This window comes from Eurypyga helias, unplaced genomic scaffold (genome assembly GCF_000690775.1).
Source record: "Eurypyga helias isolate BGI_N326 unplaced genomic scaffold, ASM69077v1 scaffold9337, whole genome shotgun sequence".
In the NCBI taxonomy this organism is placed as follows: domain Eukaryota; kingdom Metazoa; phylum Chordata; class Aves; order Eurypygiformes; family Eurypygidae; genus Eurypyga; species Eurypyga helias.
Window position 1 is genome coordinate 243 of NW_010262306.1, and position 19,518 is coordinate 19,760.

Below are 19,518 nucleotides of genomic sequence, written 5' to 3' on the forward strand. Positions count from 1 at the left end.
CCATCTGGTTATGCTGGTGATGCCACCTGGTTTTGCTCCCTGTTAGAGGAAAGCCAGGAGATGCAGCTGTTAACACCTGGAACACACAACTAGAACAAACCAAATAGATAATGGTGTTGTTGACCCTGTGGCTCTGCAGGGCAGATGGGAGAGAAATGTCGGACCATTTTGCAAGAGCTCTGGTCTGACCAAATATGCTGCCTCAGCAGGCTCAGATCATTGTCGGCAGCTGAACACAGTGACATAATTTCAACACTATTTTGAAGCATTATCTTATTTTGATTAACAGGATGCCCTTTGTGATGTAGCATGGTGCTTTTTTTTTTTTTTTGCTTGTGATTACCAAAACAAAAAGCATGTGGATGTTAAAATTCCACCATTAAGCAGTCCAGCCGTTGTAATATAATATCTCTTCTTTTTTTTTCCAGAAAAGGGATTTATAAATATAACTGACTCTAAAGAAAATTTTGAAATTGGTGAGGAAGACTTTTGCTTCAAGGTTAACTTCACAGCATATCCACCAGTTAGATGCATGTGGCTATTTTCCCAAAAAACATTTCCATGTAAACAAAGTTACAGTGTGGATGGACGCAGGTACTTGAATGTTTTGCAATAATTTGATAAGATAATGTTTCCTCTTTATATCATATTTGGACTGGTTACTGTCCATGTTTTGTACTCTCTGACTTTTTAAAATGTGGCTGGGCTCGGTGATGAAGCCATGTTAACAAAAGGCACTCAAACATTATTATGGCTTTCAACAGCAGTTCATGCAGGTAATCTCTAGAATCACATTATTCTCCACATAAACCCTTTGGGTAAGTTTTGCATCTAGAAATGCTCTAGTTTATATGCATTTTGCCATTCCCATTCTCTCTGCCATAATCCCCAGTTATGGATCTGTTGCAGTTTCCATACTGGATCACAAGTTCTCCATGTTCCCCTTTTGTCATCCTGTTCTTGATGATGTCCCCCATGTCTTTCAGACTGCTCAAACCAAACCCAGGGCCCCTTAGTTTCCCAGGCTGCCAGTAGATCTCTGCCTGTGCCGCAGAAACATACCATTTTGCTCATTACCCAGGTCATGTATTCTTCTGCCACTGGAAAACATGTTTTGAATAGACCTGTTAGTTATCTACCTTTTCTGTAATTTCCTACAATGAAGTTCTGGCATGAATCCTGTGTAAGGCTAATGTTTTCTCCATTCTCTAGGCTTTCTAATTTCTTGATAACATTATCTAATTTCCTTCAGAGTTTCTTTCAGAGTAGTCCCATGGCTTTCAAGGTAATAGTTCTTATTCACCTCAATGAAAATAAAGCCAAGTTGCTCTTTTAAGGTTTTAGCTTTATAACCAAGCAGGAGTTCATGTGCCTGCACCTATTTCTTACGATATTCTTAATACCACCCTTAGCATCTGCATAAAACTGTGTTCCAGCCTTGATTACACTTTTTTTACGATTGCTTTCCTTAGTATTTTGGTACACTGGATTTTTTCCACTAGCTTGTCAAGTCATCTTTGCGGCAGATTGGTCTTTTCATCTGCATCAAATGGTGTATTGGAGTCAGACCTTCACAAGGTTCAGAGACAGCTCAGCTCAGATTAGTAAATTGTCATCTCCTGGCAATGGCCACAGGAACTCTGTCCCTGTTGATAAAGGGAGGGCTGTCAGCAAACTCTGATAGTGTGGGGTGGGTGTTGGTGACTAATCTGCAATGCCTGACATGGGCTAGCCAGATCTGTTCTTTGTGGTCAAGATTGAGCTTGGAAATGAGGTCTCAGGGGATGGCCATGAGCGTTTGCTCATCCTTGTCCAATAGGTACCTCCCTCCAGCTGATAATGCCGAGCTGATTTGCTTCACAGCTGGTATGGACCTCTTTGTGCTTGTAAGGGCAGGAGTCAGTTTTGCTTGGTGTGAATTCAATCCAGATAAGAAGAAGGTGCTATGGACTGGGCCAACAATAACAATTTTGAGAACTCCCGAAATAGCTTAGGTAACCCTCACTAATCGGCGAGGTGCAGCTGCTGGTGGCCTGGGATTTGTGAGTCACTCTGGATAGCCTTTACGGCATGGCAGTGGTGGTTCCTGATCTCCACCTGCCGGGCAGGGGAACGTCCAGCCCGTGTCCCTGGAGCAGCATGTCCTCAGCCAGCTCAGCCACAGACAGCCCTGCACCGGCCAGGGCCACGGCCGTGCCTCACCGCCCCAAGCATCGCTCCAGCTTGGTCTGGAGGCTGCTTCAAACACATAATTCAGCCATCCACCTGATTGCTTTGTTTGTTAAATAATACTTTTTTTTTTTAATGTTCATTTTAGGTAGTTAGACTTTGCATTTATTTATCATTCCGTTTATTTTATGGGAAAATGCAACTGAGGGAAAAACACATGAATCTGATGATTATTTCATCTGACAAGTACGTTCTTCTGTACAAACATCCCCCACAGCTATCCAGTTTTGGTGGGATACTAGCGTTGGATACACACGTCTCACCTGAGGAAAAAGAACAGGGGTAGATATGTCATTCAGTTTGAAGCCCTCAGAAGCAGCAGGGGGTAGGGAGTCCAGGAGATTCTGCCTACAAGCTGTACCACCACAGAGTTTGATGTGAGTTTAAAGCAGAAAGTTTCTCAAAACAAAACAAAAAAAGGTCATCACATACGTATTGTGAGCTTAACTTTGCGTATTTTAGTTGACTTCTGTGTAATCCCATTTCCCAACACTTCTACTTTATTCCTTTCATATCCTTTTTCATTTCCTGTTTTTCTCCTTTTTTTTTAAATTTTTGCCATTTTCTTATCAAATCGTTCCTCCTGATCATAGATCATATTAAATTTTATTAATTCTGTCCCCTTGTTTAGCTTTTGATTTTGAGTCCCAAGGATTCATCTCTTCTGTCAGCGCCCTTATATGTTTTCAGAGATTCCTTCAAAATTTCCAATTCCTATTTAATTTTGTTGTCTCTCTGTTTTAGCACACTGCTGATTTTCACTTCCCTCCTAAGACCAAATGAGTTTTCATACACAAAATGACCTCTGTTAAACTTAGAGTATTTATCTCACATCCCCTTATATTTTCAGGTTTCAAAGGCACTGGTTTTAATTACTTTCTCATTATTTCATTAGGATTTAATCCTTCAGACCTGGGATTTCAAAAGCAACACATGATTTGTGGTTTCTCCTGTTTTCAGTATTCATTTTGAAGAAGCTTAAAAGGGGTCTGATTTTAAAAAGTCATGGAGTTCAGGAACATCTTAAAGGCCATTTCAGATGATTCAAAAGTCAGCAACTATAGGGAGATGTTGCCTTCGTCAGAAGGCAAAACTGACAGGAGCTTCAATGTGAGTTTTCCTGGTGTAGAATTGCAAGGTGATACGTATTTCATTTGTATATATCTTGCTTAATGAGATATATCCTGGGTTTAGTTCTCTAGATTTCAAGCTCATTACTATGTTCTCTTTGCAAATTGCTAGTATGGGCTCTTTTTTTCTGTCTACTTCAAACTCCCAGATATGACTGCTTGCCTTTATCACAAAATTGAGCTGGGGGCCTCCTACCCAGTTATCCTTGAGCAATCAGCCAAACATCTGCCCCCAGAATGCCAGCAACTAAACCTAAGAAGATATTTTCTTAAGTGCTCTTCTAATGTTGGTGAACTGCAATAGCTGTCATTTAAATATGACAATCATCTTGACAACAATAACCTAGTCAAAAGGACAGAAATAGGATGCCATCTTTGTAAAATAATGTATTCCCTTCTCCCTGCCTCTTCCCATGTCCCGTAAACCAGGGATTCAATAGGTCAGTTGTGCAGGAAACTTTAAGTCTCTGTGGTCTTCCATTCTTAAATCCTGACCAGGGAGTTGTTAGAGCCCTCCCTCATCATTTCCATTGTCACAAGCTGTTTCCTGCATGGTTTGGGTCTTGGTTTGCTGCCATCCATTGGGCCAAAGGCCAGAGGGATTAGTAGAACTATCCTTCCTTCTGCAGAAATAGCTTGATGGTTGGTGCTTTGTCTCATTGACACTGAACTTCTGATGATGAACTCATTTCTGAGGTTCCATCAGATCCTCCAATTCGGAGAGGTTTATCTCATATGATCCCACCTGGCTCATTGTTTCCTAATACTGTTTAGCGTACCAACTAGAAACTCCCTTCAAAATCCTTTGGAGAGCAGAGTTTGGTCCTTTGCTAGTCTTAGGATCTGTGCCAGGATGTGTTACACGCCTTGTCTTCCAATGGATTGGTAACAAAATCACAACCTGACAGCCCAGATGCATTCCAGGAGTTATGAGAAAAATTGCAGAATGAAATCAATACTGCAAGAAAAAAAAAAAAAAAATCCCTTTATCAAAACAGTTATATTCCAGGGTTCATATTCTACAATGAAAAATAATTTAGTCTGGGTTCCTCTTTAGAAGATGTTGAATTGTTTAAGACGTAAATATGTCTTGACTACATTTTAAATCTTTTTCAAATCGATCTTTTGTCCTTTTCCTGTCTTGTCTTTGCTCCACAGCATTTCATCAAAGTTCTGCGACCATCAGCACCAGTCTGGGATATATGTATTTTATGTTGAAAATGGTGATACGGTCAAGACAAAAAAATTCACTCTGTATGTGAGAAGTAAGTGAGAAAACAATCCCTGTGAAGATTTGGCAAAGTATGGGGTTTTGCCACTGGTATAAATGGACCAAGTATGTTGCCTTTTCCTTGGTATCCCCCATTGCATTTACATAGATTCATTGTTAAAAACGGAGGAGCACAAGGTGAAAATGTGATTCTGTTCACACTGCACTGCACTACTGAAATCCAGGCGCTGGGTCAGAGAAGGATAACGGCTGCCTGTGGGTCACTTTTCTTGTGTTGGTCAGGGATGGAGAACAGAGGAAGGAGGAGGAAGTTATTATTTTTTTTTCTCTTCCCTTTAGTCTACCATAAACGGAGAGGACAAACTATGAGAAATTAGTCATATACTGAGAAAATTAATACTTATTAAGAAAACCGCAAAACCTCGGAGCTCTGTAAAATACAGTGACTGAATTCTAACTCTGCAGAGCTGGAATATGTGTGACTGCTGTAGAGACCACATGAGATACACAGTGAGAGGAAACACTTGTCCTCATTAGGTGTTAGTTTTCTATGGCATTTATGTAATTTTTTTTCCTAATGGCATTTGTAAGTTAATGCAGTCAGTCTGGAGACCCTTTGGTGTGTGGCACATATGTTAGGGGTGCAATGCCTCTTGCACCTCTGCCCACAGCTTGCACATACACACAAAGTCTTGCTTGGTGCTCTCGATTATCTCATCTCTGCCACGTGACTGCAGCATCTCACCCTTGCTCTAGGTTAGGGATCATTATTTATTATACATTATTTATACAGGGATGCTCTGTGCACATTTTGCATGAGCCAGACACCCAGAACTGGGGTGTCAGTGGAATCTTGGAGCTGACTCTTTGCTCCGAGTTAAAAAAGCAGAAGTCAAGACTTCTAATTTTGGCTCTGCCACTGTTTTGGTCTGGCTGTGCCTGTACAGAGAAGTGGTTGCTCCCTTTGCTTTGCCCACACTGCCCACACAGAACCGAGGCGTGGGGCTGGAGGAAGGAGGAGGACTGAGGGCTGCACCCAACTCTCACAGTGACATGCGGGTGGGTTATTCTGAAAACACAGAAGCAGACCTTGGCCTCAGCAGATGTAGCATTGTCACATAAACATAAAGGTTTTGGTCACGGAAGTGCTGACAGAAAATGTCTTGTGTTATCTTGTTGCAGGAAAGCCTGAAGTAACGATGAAGTTGTCGTTCAAGCAGATCTCCTGCATCGCTGACAGTTACCCTGCCTCATCCTGGGTTTGGAGGAATTGTCCTGAACTGAACTCATCCAAGTAAATCACTTTCCCTCTTTTTGATTCATTGCGAAGACCGTATCTGAGCTACCCTTCCTTAAATGAATACTGGCCTATAAGAAACTACCCTCAACCATTTGTACAAGGGGACATTGTGGCGCACTCCAGGGGAACTAGATCACCAAAACCAGGGAAAGTTTTCAGGTTTTTTATTGGCGTCAAATGAGGTCCATAAAAATCTGTATCTCAGGCTGCTTACACTGAAATAAACCCTACTGTGTTTGCATCAACAGTTAGGTAGCTACAAAGACCAATCTAAGTTGTTCTCTTGGCCCGTCAAACTTAGAGGACATTCAGGGAATTAATTGGTTAACAAGGGCTTGATTAATTGTTTAGCTTTGGTTAATACAGCTGTTACAGTGACATGTTACCAAAGCCAGTAAAGTCAGTGAGAGTGTTTCCAGTAATGTTAGTGAGAGTGTTTCCATTTCCTTTTATTTATTTAAGGCAATGAGTCAGGCCCTAAAATTTCAAGAGATGCTGAAACAGCTTTGAGCTGGTCTGTGTACTCTGTGGTTTTTATTTTAGATATGCCAAAAGACTAATAATCTCATGGTGCAGGAGAGTACTAGGTCAAATTATCTTTTGGAAGACTGTGGATAAAGCTCTAAACGTTTTAACTACATATAAAAAAAATTATCTAGACCATTTTCTCATCCATACCTCTGAAAAGCCTTCCTAACATCAATCCATTTGTGCAGAAATGGAGGAAGAAGGAGAACATCCAGCTAGTGAGTTCAAAATACTCCTTAAAACAGCTTTCTGGAAAAAAAAATGTTGTGACATTTCTTTTTTTTTTTTTTTTGAAACTTCCCTGTGTAGAAGCTAGTACTATGTGTACAGCTGAATAAATTTTATGTATTTACTCACCTCCTAATTTATTTATGTGGAGAGTAAACTAGGCAGCAAGTTGATGAATAACAGAAAAGCTAAAAGCCAAAATTATCTGTGTGGGCTTCCTTTGCCTCGAGTGTAACATTCCCTCTTTCCACCTATCAGTTCTTAAAGAAGTCATTAATTCTGACAGGGTGGATGCTCTCCATGTTGAGTGAGAGAAACTTTGTGGTCGAAATCACATGCCTTCAGGGAAAGGAGTTAAAACTTTTGCTGTGGGGTCATTTTGTATTTACTGTTTTAGTAGCGGCTCATTTGGAGCTGCTCAGTGCTTTGAGTGTTTGAGGTGAAGGTGAAACCAGTGGGAATAGATGTGGTAGTGGGGGGCTGTGTCAACTGTGAAATTGGTGGAGGTCCTGTAAGTCAAGGGGTGGATGTGCCCTACCAGGGCAGTGGTGGAGAGTAGGAGTGAGGCCAGTTCACCTCCTGCTGACCTTGCCATGCCCGTCACCAAAAAATGAGACTGGCAACTGCTCTGAAGCCTCACTCAGCAAGAAATGAAAAGAACCCACAAGCCCATCTATCCCTCCCTTCCTTCCAACACAGACTAAGACATGTCCCACCTTCTCACTTGGAAAATGCCACTTGGAGACAAAAATCAGAACTGGTCTACTTCCTTTTTCAGCTGTACAGAAGAAATCACTGAAGGGATTCACAGCTTCTTGCCAGAGAGGAGATCCCTGGGGTCGTGGATTTCAAGTAGTACTTTAGATATCCAGGAGACAACCACCACCTTCTCCATTGAGTGCTGTGCCAACAATTCTGCTGGTTCAGCCTGCGAAAGGAGTTTCATTAACCTGTCAGGTACCCAGAGCCAGTGCTTTGGCACATGTTTTCTCAATTAAAGCCAGTATGGTAGAACTTAGAGTAATTTTTATCTGGCTACGTGGCTGACTGTGCCATGGCACTGCAGGTAAAACACAAGTGCTGTGTGTATGCAGTGTGGGTGAATGGGAGACACGTCTCCTCTCTCGTCCCGAAGTGGGGGCTTTCCTCATTAAAATCAGCAGAAATTTCACATGAATAGGAGATGCAGGATGGAGCCATGGCAATGTTTGGGTCTGTTTTTTTATTTCCTTTTAGTAATCTCTACCTGAAACTTGGAGGCATCAATGTGAGAGAGAGCTGAAGCCTCTTTGGTAGCTGGTGGCAGGGTTTGGCTCTTGTTCCTCTCCTGGAAGTCACTGTGGTGCTGCCAGAAATGGCCATGGGAGCTCTCCTCACCCCATGGAGGTTAATGCATGCCTGAGCAAAGGCATGACTGAGCCAAGAGATCCACACTAGGGTCAGTCCCTGTCTTGGAAGCAGGAGCAAGTACTGGGAGAGAAGCATTCTTAAACTGCTTTGGGCAGGTGGCAGAAGTCTAAGCCCTGGTTTGGGAACCACTTATAGGAGACATGAGAGATTCTTTCCTTGTTGAACAAGAAAATCAGTATGATTATTCTTCCATGCACTTTACACTTGCAACATCCATCCCAGAGGGCAAAATATTTCAGTTACAGGGAACATGCTGGGGCACCTGCTAAGTGTTTTGAAGTATCCTTATATTTGGAGCACAGAGACGTCCTTTGTCGTGGATAAACAAGCTGTTTGGTGCTTTTGACCACAACTGGCAAGAGCTGTGACCACTGATAGAGTTGAGCATTTATGTTGAAATTACAATAGAAAGTAAGCATAATACTTATGCTCTTAAAAACTGCCACAATATGAGGTCAGTTAACACTTACCTACCCACCAGCACCTTATAATATGGCCTTGACCTGTTAAGAGGGTTCCTGACTGAGCAGTGCTCCGAGCAGGTTGTGTACAGTCCATCCACTCCGAGCAGGTTTCCTACAGTCCATCCGCTGATAACTCGTGCTTCGGTACCTAACATACATCACTTAGGAAGGCACAGGGTAAGAGGAGTGAGGCTGATAAGAAGAGGAATTGCTTATTCCTGTGTATGCTCACAAAGTCCAACCCACGGACCACACCAGCACCTCCATGCACTTAGATTTATTAAATGGTGTAGCATTTTTTTGAAATGAAAACTGATGTCAGAATTACCCCAGCACTTAACCCCTCCTGCCCAGATCCTTGCTTGCCCAAGGCTCCATCTCATTCCCCGTGCAGGCTCAGGTGTGAGAGGACTGCAAACTACAGAACTGACCCAGCCACCGCGGGTTCTCCTCACCCCTTCAGCTGTACGCACAAGCTCTGACTCAGTGGGTAGTAATATGTATCTCTTAAAGTTGCAGGAGCTGTTTCTTCCCCCCCGGACAATGCTGCATTCTATGTCTCTGTTGGAGTTTTCCTCCTGTTGATCGCTTTTTTGTTTGTGTTCATTTTTCGTAAATACAAAAAGGTAAAAGCAAACATAAATACCTGCCTCTTCTTCTTTTATTCCCACCAGGATGCTTCTTCTTTAAGACTTACTCCACTTTTTTTTCTTCCAAAGAAATATAGATATGAAAGCCAGTTACAAATGATACAGATGATAGGCCCATCGGAAAATGAGTACAGCTACATCGACTTCAGGGAATTCGAGTATGATCTCAAATGGGAGTTTCCCAGGGAAAATCTGGAATTTGGTGAGCAGTCCACAAGGCAAATCACACTCCTGGAGTAGTAGCCTGTGCTGTACCAGCTGCAAATAATATTGGCATACTCTGTCTCGTAGGACAGTTCCTCGGTTCTGGGGCTTTTGGGAAAGTGGTAAATGCAACAGCTTATGGAATTAAGAACGCAGGAGATTCAGTCCAGGTCGCAGTCAAAATGCTAAAAGGTACGATAAACTCTGGGTGCCTTTCGCAAGCAGTGTGGTATTCTGGAGGCTCCAAAGCAGAAGCAGTGTTGGAAGAAATCCTTCTATATACAGACTTATAGCTGCTACACCTCACAAATACTTGGTTTCAAAATGCTTTCCAAATGCTTTCCAAATCCTGTCTCAGTTTGGAAAGGTGTTGAAGTGCCTTCTTCCTGCAGCGTGTTGCATTTTCTCCTACGCACCATAGGTCTGCGTTGTGTGAGGAAGGATGGAGCTGCTCTGCTCTGAAGAAGAGGAATGCAAATTCATAGTGCAGATTAGCCTGCTGGTCACACTGGTGGCTCTATGGACTTTGGAATAAAGTCTCTTTTGCTTGTAGTGCTGTCCAGCTGTTGCACTCCATCTCCTGCATCTGAGCTGGCTTGTTTGCAAAACTTCCAGCGCATCTTCCCGTAATCTTTTCTTCTTGATGACACAAAGCAATTTATTTCCATCCCTCCTTATGGGTCAGGCTTCTTAAATCTCTAATCCTCCTCGCTGGTTTGCTCTGGCCTCTCTGCAAACTGACTGGACCCCTCGTAAAAGCAGCGTACAGAAGCCAGCCTGTGTGCCAGCAAGCAGAGGAGGGCTGCCTCGCTGGGTCCCAAGTACCACAACCCTGTTGATACCTAACAGGATGAGCTTCCTGTTGGCAGCAGCACCAGCACCCTGCTCACCTCTGTGCCCACACAGTCCCCTCCTGACAGCTCTGCTGTCCAGCTCTTCAACCCCTATTTACACATGTGCATCAGCTTTAGGCTTCCTCGCTCCACTCCTTTGCGGTTGTCTTTATGGAAGTTCATCTTGCTCATTTTGGTTCATGTACTCAGTTCACTGAGACCATGGGGACCAAACACTTGCTGAAAAGCAAGCCTAAAGCTATTACTGAAACGCGGGGCAGCCTCAGCTGTTGGATTGCAACTGGTTGTGTGCCATGCGGCTGTTAAGACATTTTTTTCTCTTCGCATTTCTCTCCAACAGAGTTGACTGACATTTTTTCTGTGCTTGTGAACACATTAATACACTGCTGTCATTCCTTGCCAGCCCAAGAATGATAAATATTAACATTTAATGGCTGCTTTCCTAAGCGTTCAAATGAGCCGCACAGATTTATTTTCCACTTTTGGCTAAATCTTTTTATACTTTACAATAATTTTTTAGAATGTTCCCAAATGTACCATCAGTCCAATTAATCTGAAATGAAGTTTTGCATGTGACAAAGCATCACAGCCACTTACATTTTTATTTCTTTGCTGGAGATTTCCAAATCTGTGTTATTACTTTTACAGAAAAACCTGATGCTTCAGAAAAAGATGCTCTAATGTCTGAGCTGAAAATGATGACGCACATTGGAAGCCATGAAAATATTGTGAACCTTCTAGGAGCTTGTACTGTGTCAGGTAACTTGCAATTGTGGAGAGGTACAAATTAAAACCTCCAGCCCAAGGAGGACTCCTGAACTCCTGAAGTATCAAAAACTCATCTTTGAAAGCAGCTTTAAAAATATCCAATCCACCTATTCCTCAGGCTGCTGGTTCCCTCTTCACCCCTGAATCCTGTCTTCGCCCAGCCAATTTCGCTGTTTTGTGCTGGCCAAAAATAAGATGAATGAAGGCAAAGTTAAGGCCATACCTGTGTACTGAAATGGGTCCTTTCTAATTGTCGTTGCCTGAAATGATACAACAGCCCTTTTATAGAAGAGGTTTTCCTGTTACAGCGGTGATGGCACTGATACAGGCCAGTTTATTAAGTGAAAAGGAAAAACCTACCTGATTTAAAATACTTTTGTATCCACATGATTCTGTTCACATAAAAAGTAATTTTTTTTTTTTTTTAGATCATACTGCTCACCAAATGGTGCAGTTATAGCAAGAAATGGAAAAATTACCTGAGGCTAAACAGGAAAGGAAATAAATGGGAAAAGAGCATGGGGAGGGGGAAAGAAAGAAGAGAGGAGACCTGCATAATGAAAAGAGTGACAAAAAGAGGGAAAGAACTAAGCAAAGATAGTCTAAGATGAAAGTAGCAAGGTATTATCACTAATTAATTATTGTGTGACTTGCGATATTGTTGAGGAAACGTACATGGATATTCCTGTCCCAAGAACTCCCTCTCTGGCCAGTCCAGCAGTGAACAGGAGAGAGATTAAAGAACAGATCACCTTGGGGGAAAGGACAGGGGTTTTACCTGGTGCTTGCTCATATCATGAAGCGTAACACCTGCCACTGAAAAACTTGACAGACTGTCTGCCAAGGATATTTATTAAGTCAGAAAGACCAAAGATAACAGTTAACTCTTGTTTTTCCAGTTTGCATCAACAACAATAGTGTTGTGCAAAGATATTTGAGGTCTAAGAGGAAAGCAGTAAATCATTGTTAGTGGCATTAGCTGATTTGAAACTATAGAGGCTGCCACTGTCTTGTGGAAAGTTCGGCAAGATGCGATGGTGTAGGCAAGAGAGCTGCAGGGAAGACCTGCTTAGTTTGGCTGGGTAGGTCAGGGACACTTCCAGCCTTACCCAGGTGCCATGTTCAGAAGATCATGGCTCTCATGAGTGTCACATCCATGCTCCAGAGACTCTACGGGCTCTTTCCAGTGTGCCCTGCCTTGCTTGACAGGGGCCTTCTGGCAGAAACATCCACAAACCCATATTCAATCTTTCTGAGCCAGGAGTGGTGATGCCCGCATAAGACTTTGCGGGGGTGATGTGTGACCACTCTGAGCTCTCCCTGGGCCGTTCGCTCTGCTTCTGACAACTTTTCTTGGAGAATGCCGGGTCAGGAATCAAAGATATTTTTCCTTTCTTGAGAAAACAGCCTGACCAGTGCTCTGCTCAGACACATCCTCTTGCAAGGTCTTTCCCTCCTGTAATTCCTCTCAGCAAGCACACTTGGGTTTCAGTTGGCCTTCATGGAAAAAAAAAGATATTTCTAGAGCATGAAGTGTGTAGGTCAAAGGATACCAATTCACACCATCAAGATAATTAGCAGGGGTCATCTTCTGCTTGAACCATGTGTGGTTTAGGCAATATGTTGCTTCTTTATAGCCTGTGCTGTCCTTCTCAGTGCCATTGGTATGGGTAAGGATGTTTGTGCCTTCATAGGGATTTGCAATCCACCTTGGGAGATGCACCACAGGGAAAAATCAGCTACACAGACTTTCCAAGGGGACATTACAGTCAGATATTACAGTCAGTAAACATTACCTGCCCATCAGTACAGGTTATCTACCCGGGAAGATGCTTGAGATGTTTAATACAGAATATTCCTGGGAGAAGATGAGGCATCATTAGGGCTTTAATGGGGAAAGTGCTATAGATAGCAAGAGGCATTTACATTTCCATCTATTTCAGGACCAATCTACTTGATATTTGAATACTGTTGCTATGGTGACCTTCTGAACTACTTAAGGAGCAAGAGAGAAAAGTTTCACTGGACACTAACAGATATTTTTAAACAGCACAACTTCAGCTTTTATCACAATATCCATTTGGACCAAAATTCCAGGTAAAGCATTCAACAACAATTTAGTACTTTCTAAAGCTACTGTCTCTTCTTTAAGCTGCATTCTCAGCTGCACTGTAAACTGGTGGAACTATTGAATTCTTGAGAATGTGCCTTCAGATACTTCAATAAGCACGGCCTTGGGAGGAATTGCGATTTGATCTTCCATACTATGTTCTTTGCATCGGACTGCAAAAGACAAGCAATTTCTTGTTTCTCTTTCCAGTTTTGATACTTATGTCCATTCCCAGATATTTAATAGTAATAACTAATCATTCTTTTTCACTGCAAAACAGTTTATGTGATCCACTGTGTGTCATCTTTGAAAAATGTGTCCACTCCAGGAAGGGAACTCACCTGAAGTACGGTGTGAATACGACTCTCTGCAGAGAGCATGAATTTGAAAACACACAAAGAAGTCAAAACTTGAATGTGACACCTGGATCAAATGGGATTGTGCTGTGTGCTGAGGAAGGTAACAGAGTAATTGCTTTTATTGCTAGTAATTCTGTTATTATTGTATTTATTATATTATTGATCTAACTAGACTAGATTCAGTGACACAGGAGACCCCTTTCTATCATACGTCTCCCTTCCTTCCTGGCAGAAATTTTGCTGGAGAAGGATTCAACAACAATTAAGACCAGAGGCTTATGTTTCTTCTCATGCTATACATAATATTTACATATGAAAACACTCTTTATTTTGTATCTGAGCAAAGGATGCAAAGGATGGATGCCCTTTGTGATGTTCTTGGTAGGAACACGTGAAAATCCTTATAACGTTCAGTAGAATTAATCAGAGAATGAGGAAGCCCATAGAAAACTCATATTCCTGGTTATTTTTCACAGATAAAGTTAATCATGCAAGCAGACAGATGGATGAAGAAGAGGATTTTAATGTGCTCACTTTTGAAGACCTTCTTTGCTTCTCTTATCAAGTTGCCAAAGGAATGGAGTTTCTTGAGTCCAAATCGGTATGGTGAAGGGTAGCAAACCGTTTAGGTAGAAAAGACGGTAAAAATAGGTCAGGCTGTGAAAGGCAATCTGAAGAACAGAGCCCCACAGCGGCAGGCTTGAACTATACCTCCTTTCCCGGCTTTACAGCAAAGACTGCATCGCAGTTTTAGGCAGGACCCTGAGTAAGAAGTAGCTGAACACTTCTGCCTGCTCTGGCTCTCACCCCTTGTTATGAGCAATGAGGGACTGTCCAGCTGGCTTATTCTCCAAACTGGTTAAGTGGAAGGAGGCACCAATTCAGAGAGCTCTGAGTGAGAAGGGATTTATCTCCCGATACCAAATGCTGCAGGGTGTTAACCCTTCCTTTCCTTCTCAGTGCATTCACAGAGACCTCGCTGCCCGGAATATACTAGTGACCCATGGAAAAGTGGTGAAAATATGTGACTTTGGCCTTGCCAGAGACATAGTAAACGACTCCAACTACATTGTCAGGGGCAATGTAAGTTCCCGAATGCTCTCTATTTTTCATACCATTGTAAGAATGACAAGGAACCAAGAAAACAAAGTTTTGCATTTTCACATTCCTTGTTAGCTTTATAGATATAGAATCATAGAATCTTTTAGGTTGGAAAAGACCTTTAAGATCATCAAGACCAACCATTAATCTAACCATGGTCCACAACTAATCTAACCAAGTCCACCACTAAACCATGTTCCTAAGCACCTCATCTACAGGTCTTTTAAACACCTCCAGGGATGGTGACTCAACCACTTCCTGACAACCCTTTCAGTGAAAAAATTTTTCCTAATGTCCAGTCTGAACCTACCCTGGTGCAACTTGAGGACGTTTCCTCTTGTCCTATCCCTTGTCACCTGGGAGAAGAGACCAACCTCCACGTCTCTGCAACCTCCTTTCAGGTAGTTGTAGAGAGCGATAAGGTGTCCCCTGAGCATCCTCCAGGATAAACAACCTCAGTTCCCTCAACCTCTCCTATTTGTACAGACAGCACAGAAATCTCCTTTCTTCCTGCCCTTATAATTAACTAAATCAAGCTAGTGATAGCACTGTAAAAGAGATGATACCTATGTCCTTTCTAAAGCACACTGAAATCCATTGATGGAAGTGCTGAGAACTGTTTACTGTTATGGACAATAATAGTAGGGGGGGGATAGCGTATGTATGAGGTACACCAGGTCCTCCGGCTATATCAAGAGATACAGGGTCATCATCTCCACCTGAGCTACTCAGTCTGGAAGTCAGAGGAAGGAAGAAGGCTCTTCCAAGGCTGAGCTCACCTCCTCCTTAAATAGTCATCTAAAATGGATGAGATAATTGGCTCCTTAGAAGTGTCTGTTCCTCTCTGTAAGGAAAATTTAAGGGGCTACTAAGAGAGGCCCAGCTTTTGACACAGCAAACATGAATTGATCCTACTCAAGCAGTGAGAACTACAGTGAGTTATCTAGAAAGCCTGTGTCACAGCATGACTTGGTCTCCTTCCCCCCACCTGTACAGGCTCGTTTACCAGTTAAATGGATGGCTCCTGAAAGCCTGTTTGAGAGGACGTACACAATGAAGAGTGATGTCTGGTCTTATGGAATTCTACTGTGGGAAATATTCTCTTTGGGTATGTTCTTTAAGGCAACAAAAATCCACTGCTTGGTTTCGGCAGCTTCTGAATTAACACGTCTTCTCTAATATTTTCCACAGGTGTAAATCCCTACCCTGGTATTCAGGTTGATACAAATTTCTACAAATTAATACGTGGTGGATTTAAAATGGACCAGCCGTATTATGCTACAAAAGACGTGTAAGTATATTTTCTGAGTGATGCACAGCGTGGGAATTTCTATGAACTAGGTCACTGTTTGTATGAACTTTTGGTTATTGTACACTGTACCTTGCTCAAAAAAAAAAGCTGCAAAAGGTGAGATCTTCCTCTAACTCTGAAAAAGGCTACTTGATCATATAGGTCTTCTCCGAAAGCAGAAACTATCAACATGAAAGGTTATGTGTGTTTGAAAGAACTAGTTTATTATCTTTATTTAGTTGTGCCTTCCTTTCCCATGGAACTTCTTTTTCTCAGATCACAGGCTATCCTTTTTCTTTTCTCTTTCTGCAAAAGCAATGTTTCACCATATTAATTTTGGATATTAACTAAACCTTTGGTGATATTTTTTCCTAAATTTTTTCTTTTATTTCTATTTTTCTTTTCTTTCTTTTTTTTTTTTTTTTAAGCTTTTAGAATGTGTGATTCGGTTCCAGGAGGCTAGGGATCCTCTTAGAGAAAAGCCTTGCTAAGGAAAAGTTGGTGGGAGCTATTCCTGTGCTCTCAGCACATGATTTTCAGCCTGTGCCTCTGTGCCTGAATGGGCTCTGCCTAGAGGTGGATCCTAGGTGACAAGATAAGAGAAGGTGATGGAGAACTACAAGACCTGGAGCATGGAGGAAAGGGAAGGACTTTGGGTTGTCTGAGCTCTTCTGGCAGATGTTTCATAGATGGTTCAGGGATTCAGTGCCTTGCTATGACATTATACTGTTCTCATCTTCATGTAAAGATGGTAATGGCAGTAAAGGTGCAGGTGAATCTGCCAGATTGACCCATGAAAGATTGCGGAGGGACTTATAAATATCAGGGAACCTACTGACCTGGTACGTTTGCAAGGGACTTCAGCAGATAGGCACTGCACTGGTCCCTGATGAAGCTGCAAAATCTCCAAGGTGGCGTTTGAACTTCAGACAGGTTTTTGTGATGTCAAATATGTAAAAAGACTCGCTGTGAAAATTTCCCTTGAGACTACAGGTTCCACAAGGAGCAGGTTCAGCCCCAAAGACAGACAGCAATTGTCTTCCTACCGCTTTCTGTAACAAGGTTAGCATGCCAGTCTGTGGCAGACAGGGTGAAATCCTGGCTCCAGTCCTATGAGGAAGATTTTGCTAAGGACTCTGGTAAAGCCATGTTCTTCTTGTCACCCTTTGTCCTTATCTTTCTGTATCTTTTCCTGTGATGCAACATGCTCAAAGGTGGCCTCATTGTATAAAATCATTCTAGTGCCCCATGATTCCCATCCAAATTCTGCACTTCCAGGTAGTCCTTTACAGAGATTCCAACAGCTAGTATGTCTTCTATGTCACCTCTTTGCTCCTGCAGCTATCGCGTGATGCAGTCCTGTTGGGCCCTTGACTCCAGAAAAAGACCCTCTTTTTCTTGGCTGGTTTCCTCTCTTGCCTGTCAGCTGGCTGAGGCAGAAGGAGCAGTAAGTAAACACAGAAGGAAGAAAAATATTTGTTGTTGGTTGGGTTGGTGGTTTTTTTGTAGCCTCATATGAACTGAGAAATAGTCTTTTGGTTTCTATTCAAATGTGCCATTGTGTTATGGAGCCACTCCCCAGGGATCGATGCAAGAGTTGGGGAAGTGTTTTCTGCCATCAGAAGCAATCCTGACCTCCCTGATGAGGATTTGTTTCCTCCCACTGCCTGCACCGGGACAGGATGAAATCTCTCAGCCTGTGTTATGGAAATGTGCTATGGGAATGTGCAGGAACCAGTGCAGTGGGCTTTGGTGGTGCTGATAGCTGCCATGGGAGGGGAGATGAGTCCAGGCCACCTTCCAGGCATCTCATGAGGGGCCACCCTAGGTATGGGCTTCCGTGTCCCCACAGATGTAGCGCCATATGTCACTCCTAAAGGTAAAAAAACCAAAAAAACCCAGGATCTGAGGAAGTCATATTCCATCCTTACCAGGCTGTGACCTCTTCCTCAGGGAGGATAAGCAGCTCCTTTCAAAACTACTGATTCCCATTTGGGTAGCCACTCTGGGCTAGACACTATTTCCCAGCGCAGTGTCCTTGTGAATCTTTGGGGATGTGGGGAAGGTATGAATGACTCTTTCCTTTGCAGCCTTGAGCCTCCCTGCAGGCTGTTGGCCTGGCAGAAGCTGCCAAGTGTAGGGGCAAACTGATGAGCAACTTCCAACCACTATAGCTAGAAAAAAAACATTCTTTACAGTCCTGTGCCCTTCCTCAAGCCAGCTCTTTTTTTGCTAGATAACATCCATCTCACTTAGGCAGTTGTCTGGACTCCCTTTGGACTCAGTGGGAAGTAACAGGCAGATCTGAGTGGCAGATCAAGAGGACGTGGGTTGTACTTTACAAGTGCCTGCTTCACAGGGAGAAACGCAGTTCTCCAGGTACAGTCAGTAATAACAGAAGATATCTTTTATTTCCCCATCCCAATTCTAGGTTTACCAAAATATGAAGAAAAATGTTTCTACACACAGTTCCAGCATCAAAACTAAAGCACATGTAAGCAGGGATGAGGAATCTCTGTTATCCCCAGCTGTGCTCCATCATGAAGACTCCCAGGTTGAAAAATAATCTGGGTTCTTGATTTCATCTCAGTAATTTCATAAACTCTGTAGAGCATAAATATTTCATATCACCACTAAGAAAAGAAAATGTTACCGACTGCTGCTGTATTCACATTTCTTACGGGCCAGTCCATATTTATGTTATGAGGAGAAGACACTCTTCATGTAGTTGAATTCAGCAAACATGTCTATCTCAAGATAAAAGCAATGGTCTTTTTGCTGTCTCTCTACAACTGGATATCTCTTTCGCTGTTTTTATGTAAACAGTGTATACTCAATGCATTGAATTCAGACTGTTCTTGCCATATTGCAAGCCCACGCAAGAAAATCCACAGGTTGTTAGTTACTGTTTACAAGCACGGACTATGCATCTAAAGAGAACTGGTGTGATTTCCAGAAGTGCTACTCACATCTTCCTCTCCAGATGTCAGCGAGTGGTGGAAAATCAGCCTTGTTTCGTAAGAAGCTATAAATCTAAGTGTGTGCAATTGCCTTATCCTGAACATCTCAATTACCGTGAAGTTCCCGATGGGTGTCCAGTTCAGGTGAGTTCATTTCATCAAGCTTTAGGCACTCAGGTGATCTCTAGTCATCCAGGCTACATTCTGCACCTGCTGATGAGAGCTAGGCACTTACAGTGAGTCATTCCTTTCCACCTAAAATAAGCATCTAAAACAAACAAGAGCAGTGATATATAGAGATGACCTTCTGCCTCCCTGGTCTAGAATATCCAGGTGGCAGTCTCCAACTGGATGTTTCACTTCTACTATGTTATAGCTAATTCCACTCTTCAGGCTTTGTGTGTTTTAATATCAAATAAAAATGTTTGATTTTAAAGAAAATATCTTCTGTAGCAACTTAAGAGTGTAATACCATCACTCACAATTCCCAGAAGTCAGCCTGGGTGTATGAACCCTGCTGGAATAAAATGAGAGTGCATCTCTAACTTTCTCCCTGACTCCCAGGATGATAACCAGACACTTGATTTTTTTTTAATATAGCTAAAAAAACACATTATTTTTATTATGAGATTGGGGGATTTGTAAAGCGGCTTTCATAATGACTAATGGGATACATGTGTCTACATCCCAGTGAATTGAGA

At 42.4% G+C, this 19,518-nt stretch overlaps 1 protein-coding gene across 1 annotated transcript; it reads left to right on the top strand.

Moving 5' to 3' along the window:
• Window positions 1-428: 428 nt before the first annotated feature.
• FLT3 (fms-related tyrosine kinase 3) lies at window positions 429-18,423 on the top strand (the record flags this gene model as incomplete). Its single annotated transcript, XM_010155671.1, has 16 exons — window positions 429-594; window positions 4,518-4,624; window positions 5,773-5,884; window positions 7,425-7,603; window positions 9,034-9,146; window positions 9,240-9,372; window positions 9,462-9,566; window positions 10,877-10,987; window positions 12,940-13,093; window positions 13,435-13,565; window positions 13,942-14,066; window positions 14,426-14,548; window positions 15,563-15,674; window positions 15,758-15,857; window positions 17,199-17,304; window positions 18,289-18,423. Coding segments are annotated over 16 exons (2,012 nt in total), but the record flags the coding sequence as incomplete, so codon positions are not given.
• Window positions 18,424-19,518: the final 1,095 nt, after the last annotated feature.